The 20,183-nt window shown below is 45.5% G+C and overlaps 1 protein-coding gene across 6 annotated transcripts in view; it reads right to left on the bottom strand.

Moving 5' to 3' along the window:
• Nucleotides 1-20,183, bottom strand: part of PRKAR1B (protein kinase cAMP-dependent type I regulatory subunit beta) — a 119,276-nt gene that overhangs the window by 66,347 nt on the left and 32,746 nt on the right. For all 6 annotated transcript variants that reach the window (XM_028705700.2, XM_028705701.2, XM_028705699.2 and 3 more), the window contains 2 exons: nt 5,829-5,890; nt 3,393-3,439 (listed from right to left, as the gene is read on the bottom strand). In XM_028705700.2, coding sequence (XP_028561533.1) covers nt 3,393-3,439; nt 5,829-5,890 — 109 coding nt within the window. The remainder of the gene's footprint in view (nt 1-3,392; nt 3,440-5,828; nt 5,891-20,183) is intronic.

Genomic DNA, 20,183 nt, shown 5'->3' with positions numbered 1-20,183 from the left:
AAGTGAAGCCAAGCTGTTATGCAGTGTGGTGTAGAGGTTAGAGTGTTGGACTAGGACCGGGGAGACCAGGGGAAGAATTCAACATCACACTAAGGCAAATGTGTTTCATCAGAATGCTAGATGGAATGATTCCCCCCCCCTCTCCAAGCATGGTTATGTCCCCCCCCCCCCCCGCTGATTAGAGGTACATGAGAGGGAGGCAAGCACCATTCTGCAAACATATGAGACTCCTGCAGATGGAGTTCGTTAGGGTTCAAATCCCCACTAGGTCATGAAGCTTGCTGGGTACCTAAGACCAGATGCTCTCTTTCAGCCTAACCTACCTCTCAGGGTTGTTGTGAGGTTAAAATGAAGAGGGGGAGGAGCATATACACCATCTTGAGTTCCTTAGAGGAAAGGTGAGAGAGAAATGGGTGGGTGGGTGGGTGGGTGGATGGATGGATGGATGGATGGATCCTAGGTCAGACTATTTGTCCATCTTGTCCAGGAGAACGAACACAGGGTGCTTGTCTTATACTGAGTCAGACCACTGGTCCATGTAGCTCAGCACTGTTTTCACAGACTGGCAGTGGCTGCGTAGGGTCTCAGGCAGCGGCTATTCCTAGCCCTACCCAGAGATGCTGTTGTTTAAACCTGAGACCTTCTGTAGGCAAAACATGTGGTCTATCACCAAGATATGGCCCACTCTGCAGAATGCTGACAGATGACAGCCACACAGAGTGGCAACAGCTCAGCAGCAGAGTATATGCTCAGGATCCATCCCTGCAATGTGTAGTTTGACCAGTGGTCACATCCGCACTGTCCGTTTAAAGCTCAGGGCTTTCCCCCCAGAGAATCTTGGGAACTGTAGTTCATTAAGGGTGCTGGGCATTGTAGTTCTGTGAGGAGAAAACCAGAGCTTCTGGGGTAGTTTTATTTTTATTAGGGTAGTTTTAGTTTTATTATGGGGTGTGCTTAAATATGGATGGGGTGCGCACAGTGCCAGATTTACGTATAAACTAAACTGGGTATAGCTTAGGGTCCCACTCTCTTGGGGGCCCCCAAAAAAATTAAAGGGAAAAAACCTGGATGTACATTTCCAAAATATAAGATAAAAAAACAAATAAAATAAAACCTACATACAGCAACAGTGATTTGTGTTGTGCAGGCTCCTATTTTGTTATGTGCAGATGGGTTTAGATACCTATTAGGTCCATAAATTACCATATAGCATATATCCAACACAAAAAACAGTGGCAATTTGTTGTTGACAAAGGACAGCTGGACATATAAAGGGCCCCATTACCTTCAGTAGCTTAGGGCCTCATCAAACCTAAATCCGGCCCTGGGTTTGCACAGCCTTAGGTTCAGCAAGAGATGGAGTCTGTGGGGATGAGCTGAAGGCTTTGTAGAAAGTGCACTTTTTTTGAGGAGAGTTTTGGAGGCGGCTAGTGGCAGTAGACCTTGAGAGAAGGAGCAAATGTGCACCGTTTCTTAGCATGCACAATTTGACCTGCCTTGGCACAGGATCTGGGGGTACCTAGGTGCCAGATTTTGATGCCTGTCCCCTTACTGCAGGGCAGAATAGATTCCTGGCCACGCTCATGCCTCCGCAAGCCTGTTGGCTGCTAAGGTGCCACTAAGTTTTAAAAATAAATCCAACGTTACCACACGTCTATAAACACTGCAGTTGTGATAATTGTCAAGTTTTGCCTCCCCTCCTTGACCTGCTGATGTGGCATTGCTACCTTCCTTGATAGGAACAATGAGTCACACGGATTTCCTGAGGAGTGACTTTCGGAGTGTGAGGTTTTCAATTCCGAACAATGCCAATTAGACGGTCCCCTGACACAAACAAGCACTTTTTTAAAAAGAAGAAGAAGATGCCTCTCACTAAAATAACTGCAAGGAGCTGCTGGGCAGCTTAAAATACACCGCTTGCTTCTTGAAATAGAAGAGGGATGGGAAGAGACTTTCCGCATCAGATAACCTGATCCCTGCGTCCCTGAGATTAGCCATTACTGAAATAACCCACACACACACACACACACACACACACACACACACAAATCACATTTCCAAAGCTTACTTTTAAAAACTACAAAGAGGATTTCAGAACAACAACCTCAAGCATCTGATCTTCTAGATGATTGTTAACAGCAGCAACAAACACCCACCAGGTTCTGCAACAAAAAATTGCAGAGTGGAATGCTCCCTGGTTGGCATTCCATCTACTCCATTGTGTTCCCTTCCCTTCATTTTTTTAAAACAGCCCATCATCATCTCATGGCCTCTGGGCATGTTCTGTACATCATGGGATTTTGGGGTTCTTGTCCCCACAAAAAAAATAAAAAGGACCACTCTCCTGAATCTATTGATGCTTGTTCCAGACTGGAGGGGGTTAAGGGGATCTCTGCTTGTATCTCAACGTCATCCCTTAACAGATGCACAATCCAGCCTGTGTGTGTGTGTGTGTTTCTAAAGTTCTTAAGCTGGTTTCCCTATCTGTAATGCTATCTCCCTGAATGGCATGGGACAGAACTTTCGGGTGCCCAGGCATCTATACAGCCAGGACGAATCTCGCATCTGCTTGATGAAAGGGCTCCTTTTGCAAGCACCTCCAATTCAAGGTTTAGCCCTTCGGGAGCAAGTTCTGAAGAGCACAGTGAGATTCCTGAAGATGAAACCATCAGCCCGAGGCTGCCGCTCTCGTCCTCTATGGGAAGAGGCAAGCTACACGTAAACTAAACTGGGTGATTACCGAAAATAGTCTGCTCTCCTTTCTCGCGGCCCCTCGGGTGCATTCCATCTTGATAGCCTTCCATCTCGATCATCCAGTGGCAAAATGTCTTGCCTACAGGTGTGGTTAATATGGCTTCTAAAGTAATTTGTTTGCATATGATACCCCATTAACCTACTTCACGCGGACAAATAAGCTTGGCTCACGAACTGTGCCGCGTGGGAAAATTGCTTCTTGCAAGCCAAGTCAGCCCCAAAGAGCTGCTCCCTTTCGGACTAGAACCTATCGTGGAAGCAAGGTTTTTAAAACTGAGCTGGGTGGACATATGGGAAGAGGGAAAGTATTTTTTAGGGCACGATGACTTGGTTCGAACATAATACAAATGGCTCGTCCACACTGAAGTTAAATGTGCCTTTGAAGTTGCTTCTCTCTCTCTCTCTCTCTCTCTCTTTGTAGGATCTACACAATGTCCAGCAATGCAAGTGGCAACCCACACTTTGTCCCTCCAGACATGCCAAGGATGACTGGAGCCACTGCCAGTCAGTGTAGGCAATACTAAGTGGACCAGGAGGTCTGAGTATAAGGCAGTTTTTTTCTGTTCCCGAGGTAGCATGAATAAGATCTGAAGGGAAACCACAAAATTCCATCAGGTAAGAGGTGAATTCGCACTTACATCCACTTCTCCTTGGTCGATTACATAGAAGTTGTCTCCTTCGTCTCCTGCAAGGAAACAAAAACAAGTTTTGATGGTTTTCACAAACCGTTTCCAAAATGGAGACAGCAGACTCTCGCGCAGACTCATGGAACCAGGCAAGAGCTCCCATTTCCAACTTGTGTATTTGGTTATTTCAAAATACCACCTTATATATTCATGATCAACAGGATATCGCTGGAAATTAAAGTATTTCTGCATTTTACTGCATAGCCATCTGGCAAGTAAGCGCATGACATGATGAACTGCCAAGTATATTAACTCTCATTAACACATCTTCAATTTCAGCTTTCCTTATTAATTGTGTTTCTAGCAAAGATACTCAGGCAGCTTTTCTCAAGTGAATTAAGGCCAGCACTACAGAAAGCTTGTGTTTAGAGTGCCAGACCTAGGACCTGGGAGGCCAGGGTTGAAATTCTCACAGAGCCCTGAAGCTCACTGGGTATTCTTGGGCCAATCCTTGCCTCTCAGCCCTATCTGCCAGGGTTGTTGTGGAGAATAAACGTGAAGGCGGAGAATCGTGAACACTACCTTCAGCTCCTTGGAGAAGGAGGTGGGATGTAAATGCAATAAATAAATAATAAATAAATAAATACATGCTACACTTCTGGCTGGTGCCTTCAAAGCCCATGGGTCACTTCTCCTGGGAAGACGATTCTTCCACCAAATAAATGGCAGGCAGGTGGAAAGGCAACTAAACCTCCTTCTCAGTCATCACTTTCTCCATCCAACTGCTCTCCCTACACTTTCCCAACAGTCTAAGTCAGTGGTTCTCAAACTTTCTTCTCTGGACCACACTTTCAGAATGAAAATTTGCTCACATCATGCCAATTTTTTAATTGACAAGAAATACATTGGGGGAGGGAATAAATAAACAACTCCTAGCAGTGCTTGATGGTGTTATAGAACACAACTACTTTAGAATACGGTCATGGGACATCAAGAAAATATAAAACAATGCAGCTACATAAGAACATGAACCATTCCCAAAATATAATTTTAAACTAGCCTCTTAGATATGTACCTTAAGCATGTGTACAAACTCGATGAGAAGTGCGAGCTTGCTTTTGCCGGGTAATCTTGTTTATATTAGGTCTAATTTAAGACCAAAAAAATGTGCATCTTCTCCTCAACACAAAGAAACTTTCTCGTTTCTCATCTTTCATATTTGTCAGAGTTGAAAATCCCTGCTCACAACAACAGGTTGAGCAGAACTGTAGAGCAGCCAGAGGCGTGGATACTGTCCCTGGTTGTATATCCCAACAAAATTATTTTGATACTATACTACACTACGTTGAAATATTCAAATGCCTATTAGATTGTCCTTGAGCCTTCCCGCCATCTTCTCCTGCCAAACCCTTTGAGAACCATTGGCCTAGGTTCTGGACCAAGACTGGAAGGCCTGTAGCATGTTTTTTCTTTCTTTATTTATTTTTACAAACAACCAAAACCCAACAGTGAAACCCCCCAGGTGGCCGATACATTGAGCATACATAATCAATAATAACATATTCAAATCGACCATATGCACAATTCTATATGCATTAACACTCCTCGCTCCACAAGGTTTATTTAACTTTTAACAATTTAATTTCCCCAAATTGTTCAAATCTACCCAAATAATTCAGTATCTTCTCAAACCAATCCTCCTCTTTCTCACTGACCTTAAACCCTTTCATTCTGTGTATCTTCACAGTTAGATATTCTAAAATTATAATATTATTCAATTTTTTCCTCCATTGGTTCACCCCTAGCTCTTCTGCATTTTTCCAATTACTCGCTATAACCTGTCTGGCTGCAGTTACCATCAATTTTACCCATAACTCGGTGCTACTCAGGCTAATAAGTACCATTAATTTAGATATTTCCACCTTCCTACCTACAACTTCCAATATTTCTATACCAATCTGTTTCCAAAATTCATTAACTAATGGACAGTCCCACCACCTGTGGCTTGTTGTTGAGCTTCAGCTCGAATCAACTTCATTCCCTGTGGCCAATGCTCAAGGATTATAGGAGTTGCACTACAGCAACTCTTGGAAGACCCATTTCCCATCCCTGCTCTAGACCCAGAAAACCCTGATGGGTGGCAAGTGGCTGGGGGAGGAGTTGGAACAAGAGCAGAAGGCATGGGAAGGCATGTCAGGGGTGCTCTGATGGTGTTTCCTGCTTGGCAGAGGGTTGGACTCGATTGCCCTTGTGGCCTATTCCAACTCTATGATTCTATGATTCTACGTTCCTGTTACCCACTAGAGAAGTCACTCTTTCAGCCCCCCTTTTTGTAGAAGAGAGGCAGGGGCTGAGCTCCAAGGTCACAGCATTTCCCCCCAAACATGGATGTTCATGGAGCAATGCATTTCACGCTTCCACCAGACATATGCAGGGTGGGACGCTTACCCTGTTGTATGACAGTCTCTCCAGCAATGTGTGTGACAGGGAACATGGCATCAAATATGTCACTGCAAAAGAGAAAGAGACCTATTTAGAAGAAGAAGAAGAAGAGTTTGGATTTGATATCCCGCCTTTCACTCCCATTCAGGAGTCTCAAAGCGGCTAACATTCTCCTTTCCCTCCCTCCCCCACAACAAACACTCTGTGAGGTGAGTGGGGCTGAGAGACTTCAAAGAAGTGTGACTGGCTCAAGGTCACCCAGCAGCTGCATGTGGAGGAGCGGAGACACGAACCCAGTTCCCCAGATTACGAGACTACCGTTCTTAACCACTACACCACACTGGCTCTCTGTCCTGCTTGAAAGCCTTCAGTTCCCCATGATGTGTGGATTCTTCACATTCAGCATGTAAAGAAGCTGGCATGTTGTTTAAGGTCGCTTATTTGCGGTAACTTAATGCAGAGCAGTTCACACACACACACACACACACACACACACACACACGGAAAACTGTCAAAATGAAAAATAGTGATTTAGGACAGCTCCTAAACATTATAAACAGCAACAGCAAAACAATGAACTAGGCAATTAACATTGGTCCTAGTAACATAAATAATCACTGAAGTTTAACAATAATAATTTAATAAGAAGAATAAGTAATTGGAGTTAATTGGAGGTAGGCATTGATGAACCCTTTTGTTTATGTATTTAAGTCTACAATTTGTGGAGATTCATATTCATATCTTCTCATACAACTGAGAACGGATGGTAGCTAATCCCTCTCTTTCTGCTTTTCCGGACTTCTTTGAACATCGCCTATTCTTGTTCCAATTTATTTTATTTTCCCCTTGTTTAACCCAAGTGATTTTGCTCAGGAGTTGTCAGTTCCCATAATTTAATAAGCTATCCCCTTAGACAGGGACATTCTCTCTCCCCCCCCCCCCCGCCTCCCCCAGTATTTTGCATATAAAATCCTTGCCGCTAAAAGCATATGAAATAATAATTTATCTCTGTGTCTTTGGGAACCATGACAGCGAATGCCTCTTTACAGCCTTTAATGACATTCTCATACAAGGAGAAATGTGAACAGTTTCAAAACTTGAAATCCTGATGAATGCTGGGATTTCCATGAGTCAGCCCACGCAGTTCATAAGAGGGCTGGGCCTACTCAGTGCCAGTGGCAGATGCCCATTGGGAATGATTGGGCAGAAGGCTGGTAGGCCAACAGTAGGGGGCGCCAGAGCCAATGACAAATGTGCTAATTCTTGTCCCCCCATCGTCCTCCCTGCTGAATTCTAATCCCATACAGTTATACCTCATGTTATGTCCGCTTCATGTTACGTTCTTTCAGGTTACATCCCTCAGTGACCCGGAAGTACCGGAAAGGGTTACTTCCAGGTTTCGCCGCTCATGCATGTGCAGACACGCAAAATGATGTCATGTGCATGCGCAGAAGCGGCAAATCGCAAGCCATGCGTGCGCAGACGCGCCACTGCAGGTTGCGCTCTTTTCATGTTGCAAACGGGCCTCCGGAACGGATCCCATTTGCAACCTCAGGTTAAGTACTTAATTCGTTCCGGAGGTCCGTTCTTAACCTGAAACTGTTCTTAACCTGAAGCACCACTTTAGCTAACGGGGCCTCCTGCTGCTGCTGCGCCGCCGGAGCCCGATTTCTGTTCTTATCCTGAAGCAAAGTTCTTAACCTGAAGCACTATTTCTGGGTTAGCAGAGTGTGTAACCTGAAGTGTATGTAACCTGAAGCGTATGTAACCCGAGGTACCACTGCAGTGGCGTAGCGTGGGGGTGCAGGGGGGGCCAGCCGCACCGGGCGCAACATCTGGGGGTTAGGGTTAGGGGGCGCAAATCCACGGGTTAGGGGGCGCAAATCCACAGGTTAGGGGGCGCAAATTACTTGCCTTGCCCCGGGTGCTGACAACCCACGCTACGCCACTGTACCACTGTACTGTTTTATACCACAGAGGTTCTGGTTTATTTTTCTCTTGCTTTTGTTGCGCTATAGCCCTTCCAGACAGCGATAATTTAGTAGCATTGGGGAAAGATAACAGAACAACGAACAAAGCAGAATAAATCCACCACTACGGCAGTATTATTGTGTCAATGAAATATTGCAGAACACATGCACAATAAAACACCGGTGGCTAAAGACATAATACTATGCGCTTCAAGAAGAACTGTCCAATTGCTTCCTACTGAAGCAGCACACAGAACAACAAGGTGTTGCAAATTCATTTATTGCCACAGGGCGCAGAGAGAAGGTACACTGTGGGATGCAGAGGGAGGCTGTGTGCACATTTAAAGCACATGGTTCCCCCAAATAATTCTGGGAACTGTAGTTTGCCTCACAGAGCTACAGTTCCCAGCACCCTTAACAAACGACAGTTTCTATTATTCTTTGGGAAAGTCGTGTGCTTTACCTGTATGTTTTAAGTTGAATAATGTATAAAAGATGCATAAAAAAGCATTATTATATGAAGTGAGAGAGGGAAGGGGGGTTCAGAGAGATCTGTGATGGATCAGAGAAATGAGACTGCCTGCTCCAGGGTGCTGTGGCAAACAAGAAGTTAACAAAGCATGGGATAATGAGTTAAAAATGATAATAAAAATTCTTTCTGGTGATTAATGCAGTTGTGCAGCTCCCTTGAGTTAATATTGTTTTAATGGCCTTTGGAGTGATTTGAGTTGCGCACCCCTGGTGTACAGCACATTCCTCAGCATGCCACATGAGCAAGGAGAACAAAGGGAATTCTTATAATAATAATAATAATAAATAATAAAGATTCACCCAAATAGCCGGGAGGTCAGCAACTAACCTGTGGCAAATTTTCGCTCCCATATATGGGAAACTGAGCATTGCAAAATCCCATTATTAGCTTATTTCCTGTCCAGCAGTTCCAAAATTCACTCGCTCAGGCTTGGATCTAGGAAACACCCGGTCATAAAGTTGAACCAAAGCACTATCGTTTGCTCCTGAAGAGTTATATTTTCGCCGGAGAGCCTCTGTTTGATTCAGAGGCAGACAGGGACTCGGCTAGGGGAGTGGCTGGCAGGCTCAAGGCTGCCCCCTGCTGGGGAAGCCACTGTGGGGATTGGGATGCTCTGTAGAGGTGGCCAAGGGGCCTCCGGGAATTGATGGCCTCACTGCATCCAGCTCCCATTCCAGATGTGGCCAATGAAGATGTGAGGGAATGAGATGGAACGTGCTCATAAGGCTTTCTTTGCCGACTGGAGAGTACGCCCCAATTTCATGGCTATCATTGGCTAATAGTCATGATGGCTATATATTACCTCAGGCGGCACAGGACTCTGAACGCTGGAGAACATGATGGGATAAGGCTACTGCATTCCTGCCCTGCCTGTGAGCAACCCACAGGCATCAGGTTGGCCACTGTGGCTTTATTTTCTTCCTATGTGGGGCTGCTGAAAGGAGAAACGTGCTCAAAGTCACCACAATCTTTATTTTGAAGTGCCCCTCGGAGCCAATGTTTTGCCCCCTGTCTCGGGTTGGTAGGCCTCAGGGCTCTTGTTCGAAACAAAACGAAGCGGATCCAGTGACTCTGAAGGAAGGCCGGCCCTACCATTTGGCAGTTGTGCAGCTGCGACCTCAGGCAGTGTCTTGGAAAGGCTCCCCTTGGGCCTCTTCCGGAGTCTCCAGCTGCTACAAGATGCTGTGGTGAGACTGTCAATGGAGGAAGATTGGCGCCATCACGCAACTCTGGTGATCAAAAGTCTGCACTGGCTGCCCATACACTGTTGGACCAGGTTAAAAGTTTCTGAACAGTGGTACCTCGGGTTACATACGCTTCAGGTTACAGACTCCGCTAACCCAGAAATAGTGCCTCGGGTTAAGAACTTTGCTTCAGGATGAGAACAGAAATTGTGCTCCGGTGGCGTGGCAGCAGCGGGAGGCCCCATTAGCTAAAGTGGTGCTTCAGGTTAAGAACAGTGTCAGGTTAAGAACGGACCTCCGGAACAAATTAAGTACTTAACCCGAGGTACCACTGTATTCATTTACAAGGACCCTACATACCCTCCAGCATCTTGAGTCCCAACCACACGAGATCCCAGAGCCCAAAAGACAAACATATTCGGGGTTGTGCTCCCACGGCACCCAAAAACACGCATTTTGGGGTGCCATGCGAGATCGTTTCCCCGAAAAAGCACTCCCCCCAGGAGAGAAGCGCTTTCTTCTGGGCGAGACCTCAGCACAAAATCCTGCAATATCGCAGCACCCAAAATGGCCGCCATGCTGTCATGTGAGAAAACGGGATGTCCTGTTTTTCCCAGGACACTTGACAACTTGGGTCTAGAATATATCAAGGATTGCCTGATCTCTTATAGCCCTGCCTAATCACTGAGATCTTGTGAGGGGTGACTGTTAGTGGATCCCCCATGACACAGATGCACAGCTTGGATCCAACAGTAGCTGCACGCTCAATACTGTGGGCCCAATTTTATGGTCAGGTGTGCCCCCTTGAACCTCCAGCACTTCTGGATAATCTTTCATCTTATTTCCAGCAGGTTTTTAAAACTGAATTCTGATTTTAAACTGAATGAGTTTTAACTCATTTTAAGTCATATTGTATCGGGTCTCCTTTGATGAAGTGACATAAAAATTGTCGAAATAAACAGTAACATAGTAAGGTAAAGGTAAAGGTACCCCTGCCCGTACGGGCCAGTCTTGACAGACTCTGGGGTTGTGCGCCCATCTCACTCAAGAGGCCGGGGGCCAGCGCTGTCCGCAGACACTTCTGGGTCACATGGCCAGCGTGACAAAGCTGCATCTGGCGAGCCAGCACAGCACACGGAACGCCATTTACCTTCCCGCTGGTAAGCGGTCCCTACTTGCACCCGGGGGTGCTTTCGAACTGCTAGGTTGGCAGGCGCTGGGACCGAGCAGCAGGAGCGCACCCCGCCGCGGGGATTCGAACCGCCAACCTTTCGATTGGCAAGCCCTAGGCACTGAGGCTTTTACCCACAGCGCCACCCGCGTCCCTAAACAGTAACATAGAAGGCGTAAATAAAAGGCACGCGATTGTTGGTCACAGAGAGCATTGTTGTATTTTTACCAGCAGGGAAGGAGAAAACTGCCTCTGAAGTTTTCTGCGGAGGGTTAGTAGCTAAGGATACTATGGGAGTGCGCAGGACGAAGCACTATTTGTTTTACCTCAGGCGAGAAGATGCCTTGGGCTGGCCTTGGCCTGAACTCTGCCCAAACTTGCTCCAGAATCTTCTGCAGTGTGGAAACGCAGGGCTTCCTCAGCTGAGACAACCCTTTGTAAACAAAATTCTCTGAAAGTCTGAAAACCGCTAGGCAAACATTGGCGTAGGAGCTTATGGCTCCACGGCTGAGTTCTCTGTGAAGGAATGGTATATCTTTTGTGAGAGCAATGCCCTTGTTCAGTGTTTCTTTCTTTTCATACATATATTTTTTTGAAAGCTGACGTCTTTAGCTCATGGGGGGGGGAGGTAGGGAAGTGCCTGTCACAAATTCATAATTTAAAAACCATTATAATCCGTAGATTAAGGCTTGACAGACCCGACAGGTGTTCTGCATTTTCCTTGCTCTGCTGAACTTTTATTACCCAAGACAAAGGACGTGCCTCAAGGCACCCAACACCCTCAACTGAGCCCACAAGGAGAGCACCTCACAGGAGGTGGGGTGGAGCAGGAGCAGTCAAAGCCGCATGTTTATTTGTTCTTTTGTTTATTTATTACCTCTGTTTATTATTATCCCGCCTTCTGAGCCAAAGGATTTTCGGAACAGCATGTGAAGATGATGTTGAGAAGGGCAAACAATGTCAAACACATTTTAAAGGCTGCAGTTCCAACAATCCCGGGATAAAAACCAAAAGGGCCCAGATTCGAAGGAGACAGAGGGCCCTCTTTCAACCTTCGACTCATTTGTGCAAGGGAAATTGGGGGGGGGGGCGCTGCGGGTGAACCCCACACCCAAGCATCTTTGCAGCCCTCCAAAAGCTGACGGGAAACTGCTAAATCAGGCAGCCTCCTGGACCTGTGAAGGCTCCCAGTGCAATTTACAACCCTGCATATGTATGATTATTTAGAAGAATTATATACCACTTAATGAAAAAGGTGGGGTACAGAGTCAATAAAAATGAAATAAATAAAATTGAGTGGAAAAGTGCTGACGCCTCCTAGTTAGCCAATCTCAGAATAAAATGCTGGACCTAATAAGCTGCTGATCAGATCCTGCAAGGCTCGCTGTACATTCTTATGTTCTCTCCCCTCTGTGGACCTCAGGACCAAACAGCCTGGATAGCTCAGTTGGTTAGAGTGTGGTGCTGATAACACGAAGGTTGCAGGTTCAATCCTGTAAGGGATATGTCATAGGCCAGGGATCAGCTTCACCTGTTGAGCAGCAGCCTGAAGGAGCAGGAGGCAGAGTGACTCCACCTGCTGCTGATCAGCCTTCTTGCTCCTGATAAGAACCAGCTGGCTCCAGCTTTCTTATGCTAGGTTTCCAGCCTCAGTCAGTTGCTGGAAACAACATTTGTCGTTCCTGGCCAGACCTTGCTGCTTCTTGCGACCTTGGACTCTCAGCTTCCTTGACCCCTGGACTGTCTGATTGCGTGAACTGAGATACTCCTGACCTTAGGACTGGACTGAACCTGGCATATGGACTCTGCCCCCAGGCAAGTACCCCCCTGAGACGTGGCTGGTTGGCTGGCCTCGCCTACCACTGAGCTCTGCTGTGACTGAGCAGCATGGGACTACAACAGGATAGCTGCATATTCCTGCAGTGCAGGGAGTTGGATGAAATGTTCTTCTCCCTCCCAACTCTGTAATTCTATGATCTAGGAAACTACCATCCTGGTGTGCAGAGCTCTGCTGGTCCATTCTGCCTGGCTTCACATTGTAATCAGAAAACCTTCCCAAAGTCCCTGCGAGGAGGAAGAGAGGTTAAGTGCAGGAATTGCTGAGTGCTTTTTTGATACCGTGCTCTACCACGATACATCAAATTCTAAGCAAAAAAAGAAAAAGGTACAAGCATGTAATGTTAAGGTTCGTGTTAGCTAGATGAGCAAAAAGAAGATGGGAGAATTTGTTCAGACACGAAAGTTTTATCTACTGGATAATGACCAAAAATACCCCAGCTGCCTTCTCTAAGAAAATCAAATTTTAGAAGATTTTTCTTTTCTTTTTTAATGGCTGTGGCTATCAAAGACTTGCTGCAGGTTTTAACATGCAGAGAGCCCTGAAAGCTACTGAAGTTTCTTCTAGAGTTATAAATACCATCTCTGTCTTGTAACGCATATAGTCATTCTTACTTATGCAAAGAGGACTGGAAGACTCTGTGTACAAGAAGTGTGTAAATGATGGCACATTAGCTCACCTGCAGAGGTATTTTGGCATCCGTTCCAGAAAGCTCACAACACATTTCTCCTGAGTAAGACTTTTAAATCCCAGTATCACTTCTTACTAAGAAATCCCAGCAGTTCCAGGCCTCCCATGTGTTTGCCTACACTCGGTTAAGTAAATATTGCTGATGCTCCTTTTCAAAAGCTTCCTCCGGGTCTTTCATGCTGAACACTACAAAGTAGGAAATGGCCCTCCTCCTCGTGTTTGTCTGTAATAAGCTGGCTGCCGATGTCTTCAAATGATAACAACCAGCTCTGAGCAAACATCACAGGCACCCTTCACAGCAAGGACAATGGACGTTGCCACCCCACAAACCACTTAATCCTGAACTTTTGTACTCGACGCTGCCTTACTCCTTTGGGCTCAAACCTGAGGGCCGGTTCACCCAGGTAGATAACGTCACTTTGTTCCTGGATTGTTAAACAGTCATACCTCATGTTACGTTTGCTTCATGTTACGTTCTTTCAGGTTACGTCCTGCGGCGACCCGGAAGTACCGGAAAGAGTTACTTCCGGGTTTCGCCGCTCGTGCATGCACAGAAACGCTAAATCATGTTTCGCACATGTGCACAAGCGCCAAATCGCGCCACGGACCTGCACAGATACGGCGCTTCAGGTTGTGCTCTTTTCATGTTGCGAATGGGCCTCCAGAACGGATCCTGTTCGCAACCAGAGGTACCACTGTATTCACTTATGGGTGACATCTGAATGCATGAATTTTATACACTGAAAAGTGTTGTTTGAGGGGATGGAAAAGCTGTGTGTGTGTGTGTGTGTGTGTGTGTGTGTGTGTGTGTGGTTTGTTTCATGATGGCCTATTCTCATAGCCTGAGGATTAAATTCAGCCTTGAATGACTTGGGAGCAGGTTACCTGAAAGACTGCCTCTTCCACCTGACCCAATGCTTAAGAACCTCTTTGGACGCCATGCGCTGGGTGCTCCCTCTGAATGAAGTGAGGTGAGTAAACACCACAGAGTGGGCCTTTCTACTCTTAGCATCTGCTTATGGAGCAGCCTTCCAAAACAGGCTGGCCTGGTGCCATCTTTGTACTCTTTTGGGTACCAGGCTAATATATTTTTGTTTATCCGGGCCTTTTAGAAAAACTGACTTAATCTGGGCCTCTTGGCTGTCTTTAAATTGTTGTTTTAACTGTGGACCAATCAGCGCTACACATTTAAAACAGTATTATACCACTTTAAGCAGTACCCTTAACAAACAACAGCTCCCATAATTCTTAGGGGCGGGGAACATGAGTGTTTAAATTAGTATCATAGCGCTTTTTAATATATATTTTTATTGGGGGGAAATACAAAGTTACAAGTGCACAGAGTGAAATAAGGCACAAAAAGAAACAAGAAATGGTACCCATGCAGAAAACAAAAGAGAACAAAAAGGATATTGCGTACATTGCAAAAACGGGGGGGGGAATTGTTACTGTAGTGAACCAGACCTTTACCTAATGTGGTATTTATAAAAATGAAATGGAATTCATCATAGTGTTTTAAATGCATGGTGTGAATGGGGCTCTGGTCAATAGAGCAGCACCTTCTGACTGATGCGCTTCTGCTTTCAGCTCTTCCCTCTCCCAGTTTCACCACCGCCCTCTCCTTGTTTCAGTCCAGGGTCCACATTCATTTGAGTGCCCTTCCCAAGGACCACATGCCCATGGCGGACTGGGCCAGAGGCAAAATCAGGAAGAGCAATGTACAGAAGTTTTACCTCAGTACAGGCAGTTTCTATGCGCACTCGCACACCCCTCTCATCCGAACCCCTGGGCCATCTGAAGACAATCATGTATAGGTATTTTTTTTAAAAAATGTTTTATTCTGTTTATATAGATATATTGGAAGCTGGCCAGAGTGACTGGGGCAACCCAGTAAGATGTGTGGGGTAGAAATAGTAAGAATTATCGTTATGGAATGGGAGGTCCCTATTTTCATCGGAGAAATGTTGGAGGGTATGCTCTCTATCCAGGGAACCTAGAGGCGTCATGGGAGTCCAATAATGCATTCCTGTCAAGGGGAAAACCTCAAGGAAGCCAGTAGGTGGTGTGACTGGAAAAGGCGAGTGGCCTGAGGAGAGCCCAGAGGTCTGGGAGGCTGCAAATGGCCCTGGGCCTGAGGTTCCCCAGCACTGCTCCCCAGCCCTAGATTTAGGTGTGGCTCTCCACCAGACCCCACCAGGCCCCAGTGCTGCTGTACAGGCTGAATGCCAGCTACATACGCTTTGTACTAGGATCAATGAAGGCCTTCCAATGCAGTTTCAAAAACTGCTTGTGATGGGAGTCTCGCTTTCCTTATGAAATGGCGGGCATTAATGAGCCCAGTTTGTTCATCAGTCTCAATCAGCTTCAGGGTGTGTGTGTCTCCTGCTTATCTGTCCCTAAGAGCTTAGCAGCAGCGGGTTTTGGGCTCTCAAATGTCATGGCGCCCTGGGCAATGCTAAAATTCGGCGCCCCCAGCAGCATGGCGTCAGGTGCAGCCGCACCAGTCGCGCCACCCTAAAAACGCCTCTGCCCTTAGTTCCACGTGTGCATGCGTGAAGGAGCTGAGGAACGTATGCAGGCCCTGGTGAGCACATGTTTACCTCATGACGACTTGCAGCACTGTTGCAGCAGCACGCTGACCAAAAAGGGAGAGCCTGTTTTACTCAACATTGTTCTGAAAGCCTATTTCCCCCTTCCCTCCCTGCCCCAGACGGCAAATCCATTGAATGTTTTGTTGTTTTAATTGGTAGCAGTTGTACAGCACCCAAATTGAATGGAGCACCTCTTTTTTCCCAGAGATTTAGCACTTCACACACAGGAGTCGGCTGAGAGAGATGCAGGCCTCTGGGCCTGACTGCCAGATTTCACTGTCTGCCCTCCTTTCTTCTTGTTTTCAAATGATAAAGCAGCTGAACGGCTCAGCCAGGACACTTCCACACCTGCCAGGATTTTACTGGCTGGACCAGAATTTCATCCTCATGTATGGCTGCCAGAACAGAAGGATGGAAAGCCAGAAAAGTCTATGCTCAGTGCTTTCATTATAAACTTCTTCTAGAAGCTGTGCTTTAATTTTTTTAAAAATAAAAAATAGCACTCTTGGGTACACTCCACACATGTCTGGAGACAGCCCTAACAGATTAGTCAGCTGATTAAAGAAATTTAAAGCTGCAGTCTTTGATATGAGCTCTATTGAACACATTCGGACTGAGGCTCAAACTACATGCTGCATAGCTTTATGGCAAGGGGCCTGATCCAGATCAGGAGCCAAGCATAAGCAAATAAGAAGAGCCTTGCTGGATCAGGCCAATCCAGGATTCTGTTCTCACAGTGGCCAACCAAACGGCTGTGGCTAAATCAGCAAGCAGAACCTAATACACAGAGACTTTAAGCCTTTACCACCCCCATCCACTGTAGTCCCAGTCCACATAGGGGATCCATGCCTGCAATTTGCAGGGCCAGATAGAGAGGCTTGGAAGGGCAGTTTGGGCCCTCAGGCCTGAAGCTGTTCACCCCCGCCCTAGAGCCCACCAGTTACAGAGACCCACCACTGCAACACAAAATGGCTCGATCTCCCTCAGCCATTCTCTCCCAAATGAAAATGCAGGAACCTGGTACATAAGATAGACGAGACAGTTTTATGAGCAGGAATAAGCACCTGCTACTTTAAATTTCAGATAATTAATGTGCCGTGATTTTGTTGGGTTATAAATACCAATCTAGTAAACATGATGCTATTTTAATCAAGCTGCCTCTCTATTACGCTTAAAAAACAAAAAGACTCGGGTGGTTGGGGTGAGGGATAATGACAACTATTATTGATTCTGGATTTTCATGTCCCATTTTTATATTTTCAGAGGAAACGTATCTAATGCACACTTGATACTACCTTACCATAAAAGAATACAGTATAATTCTGGCTCATCCCCATGAGTTGGGGGACACTGTTTTTATGGTGGTTTCACTCCTACTTACAAGGTAGCATTGAGTGACACTGACTCAGCCCTCCGAACCTAGGTGGCTGCCTTCAAACTCTCTCTCTGCCCCCGCTTCTTATCCTTTCTCCTTCTCCTCCTCGCCTTCCACCTGGAGCTACCAAACCATGGCAGATCCTGATGGAACTGAAGAGCCCTTGGCACATAATGCCTGACCACTACTGGTTGGAGGCGATGGGAGTTGCGAGTCCAAAAACCTCTGAAGGATGCCACATTGGGTATCATCCCTGCTACAGAGAGAGCCCTGGTTAACATTGTTAGGATGATGCAACATTTCTCAAGTCCCTAGGCACACACACACACACACACACACACACACACACACACCAACCATGTTGCTTCAGAAGGAAGAGAAAGTGGAAATGACCATCATGAACTAAAGTGTTACCCTTCGCTCCATGCTGAACTTCTGGGAAAGGAACCTTCTGCACAATCGTGGATGGAGCTTAGAGAATGAATGGCAGGCAGCAGTGGGGAGTGAGAAGGGAAGGAACTGGCAAATACTGAGTTCTGGTGCCAGCTGCCAAAAGATATCATGATTGAGCTCCTGAGGAAGCTCATTTGAAGAAACCCCTCCCTTCCTCTTACGTCTCTGCATCCCCTTCACACCAGCAGCTTTACAGCAACTTCTTTTCCTAAGCCTTATTGTGACTACGGATGAATGCAGAATTTCTATTCATATATATATATATATATATATATATATATATAGGCGGATCTACTTAATTCACACCATCTGAAATAATACCCAAGCTGAAACATAGCCATGTTTTGAAATTTGCACTCCTCTGAATTTTGCAGTGCAGTTCCACAGCCAACTAATTTGTGCAAAGATGCATTTGCTAGTGCAAAGTGTGCATGAAAATGCATGTATTGGTGAAAACGGCATATGAGAATGCATTGTAGACAGGGAAATTGCACTGCAAAAATGTGTCTGTTAGGCAGAACTGCAGACAAAAATGTGTACGTTATACACAGAAAACTCTGCTGAATTTTCATGAGGACTTGTTTCCTAAGATATCACAAAGTCATGTTGAAATATGCAGAACTGAACTTAAGCATGGGGAAATGGGGTGTTAAAAAGGCACTGATTTCTGCCCTGCCCATCAGTCACATGCTGCGCTGTGTCTGCTTCACTGCAGTTCAGCTTATCGCAAAAACTACATTATTCGCCTCGCTGTCCACTGTAGTGGAATTTTATGTCATCAGTTACATAATTAATGACATCGCCATTACCATATTCCATACCATTCACTTCAGTGCAAGGAAATGCTATGCAAATGGGAGGCAGGGGACAGTCATCAACTGTGTATTGCTTGTGAACTGAAAACAACCACAAGTACTGACTGCACTCTGTTGAAATCCCCCCTCAGTCATGGGTGATCATGGGGCAATCACTATCCCTCAGCCTGACCTACCTCACAGGGTTATTGTGGGGATTAAATGAGGAGGGAGAGAACCATGTACACCACCTTGAGCTCCTTGGAGAAAAAGCTGGGATACAAAGGCATAGAATCATTAAATAGTATAGTTGGAAGAGACCCCAAGGGTCATCTAGTCCAACCCCCTGCAATTCAGGAATCTTAACTAAAGTATCTATGACAGCCAGCCATCCAACTTCTGCTTAAAAGCCTCTAGTGAAGATTAGTCCACCACCTTCCGAGGGAGTCCGTTCCACTATCTCTTCCCATCTGCTCTTTGTTGGCTATTTGCAGTTTAGTAGCCCTGCAGGGAGCTTGCTGGGGAGACCATGGATTAAAAAGGGACTCAAAAATACGGTAACTTAAACAAGGTTTTAATAACAAAAACAAAAATTCCTTATACACTAAATACATCATCAACAAACCAGACCCAACCACCAACCCATCCCCCAGGGTAATGGGAGAGCTAGGTGCTGCTCCTTATATACTACACCCAATTGCTGACACAGCTTGATTAACACAACTCAGCAGCACCTGCTATGTTTCACAGCTGTAAGACTGGGTCTCGTTATTTGCCCTGGCCCTTAAAGACATACACAACTTGTGAAACAATAATGAACCTTCACATTTTAAAGTGACCATTCAACACGCTTACCATCAGAAAGTTCTTCCTAGTATTTCGCCGGAATCTCCTTTAATAGCCAACTACCCTTCCAATTCAAAACCTGGCAAATTAGCATGTTGTTGCTTGTTGCCTAAAGACAGACAATGGCAACAGGCTGGCTTCCCTGAGAAGAGCATTCCACAAATGGGGAGCCGCCGCTGAAAAGGCTATGAGTATTGAACAGATGAGAGAAAACCTTTGGATCTGTTAGGTTCCCTGGCATCACTTCTGATGAATGGTGAGATAAAAACTGCTTGAATAAATTATCACAATATAATATAGTTGCATGATATCTCCTTCATGTCAAGACCAATCTCCAGAGCTAGAGATCCGTGCTTGAAAGAAAAGGTATAATTCTTTTACTTGCCTTATATTTTTCATTTTCTTGATCTAACAAAGTAATCCACATGAACACCCGAAATATCCAATTAATTCTGTTTTTACCTCAGCTGTTAACTGATTCCATTTATTTAATTCTTCTTGATAATTAACTCTCTTCTTCAGCATTGCTGACAACTTAATGAAGCTCAGTTGTTTCCAGATTTTTCTGATTACCCTGCTTTGTTGGTTGACATGTTCTCTTCTGTGCTTTGGCAAATAACAGCTTTGAAATGGTCAAAACACGTAGGATCTGGATCTCACAGGAATATAGGGGCTGAATTCTTTTTTTAACAAAATCTAATAAGTAACTCAGCTTGCGAGCTTTCTCTTAAGGTTTCAACCACACAGTTCCCAAACCTCTTTGCTTTAATGCACCCCCACTACAAATGGAAGAAATCTCCCTTTGTTGGATTCGCAAAATCAACACGTTTCACCTCTAACTTTCTTTATGATCTTTGACTTTTGCTTTTTTTGTTGTTTTTGCTGCCACTGCCTGCTTTATACAGTTCTGTTAATCAA

The sequence above is a fragment of the Podarcis muralis genome, chromosome 14 (genome assembly GCF_964188315.1).
Source record: "Podarcis muralis chromosome 14, rPodMur119.hap1.1, whole genome shotgun sequence".
NCBI lineage: Eukaryota > Metazoa > Chordata > Lepidosauria > Squamata > Lacertidae > Podarcis > Podarcis muralis.
The sequence above is the reverse complement of the archived record's forward strand: the minus strand, read 5'-3'. Positions and strand labels throughout refer to the sequence as shown.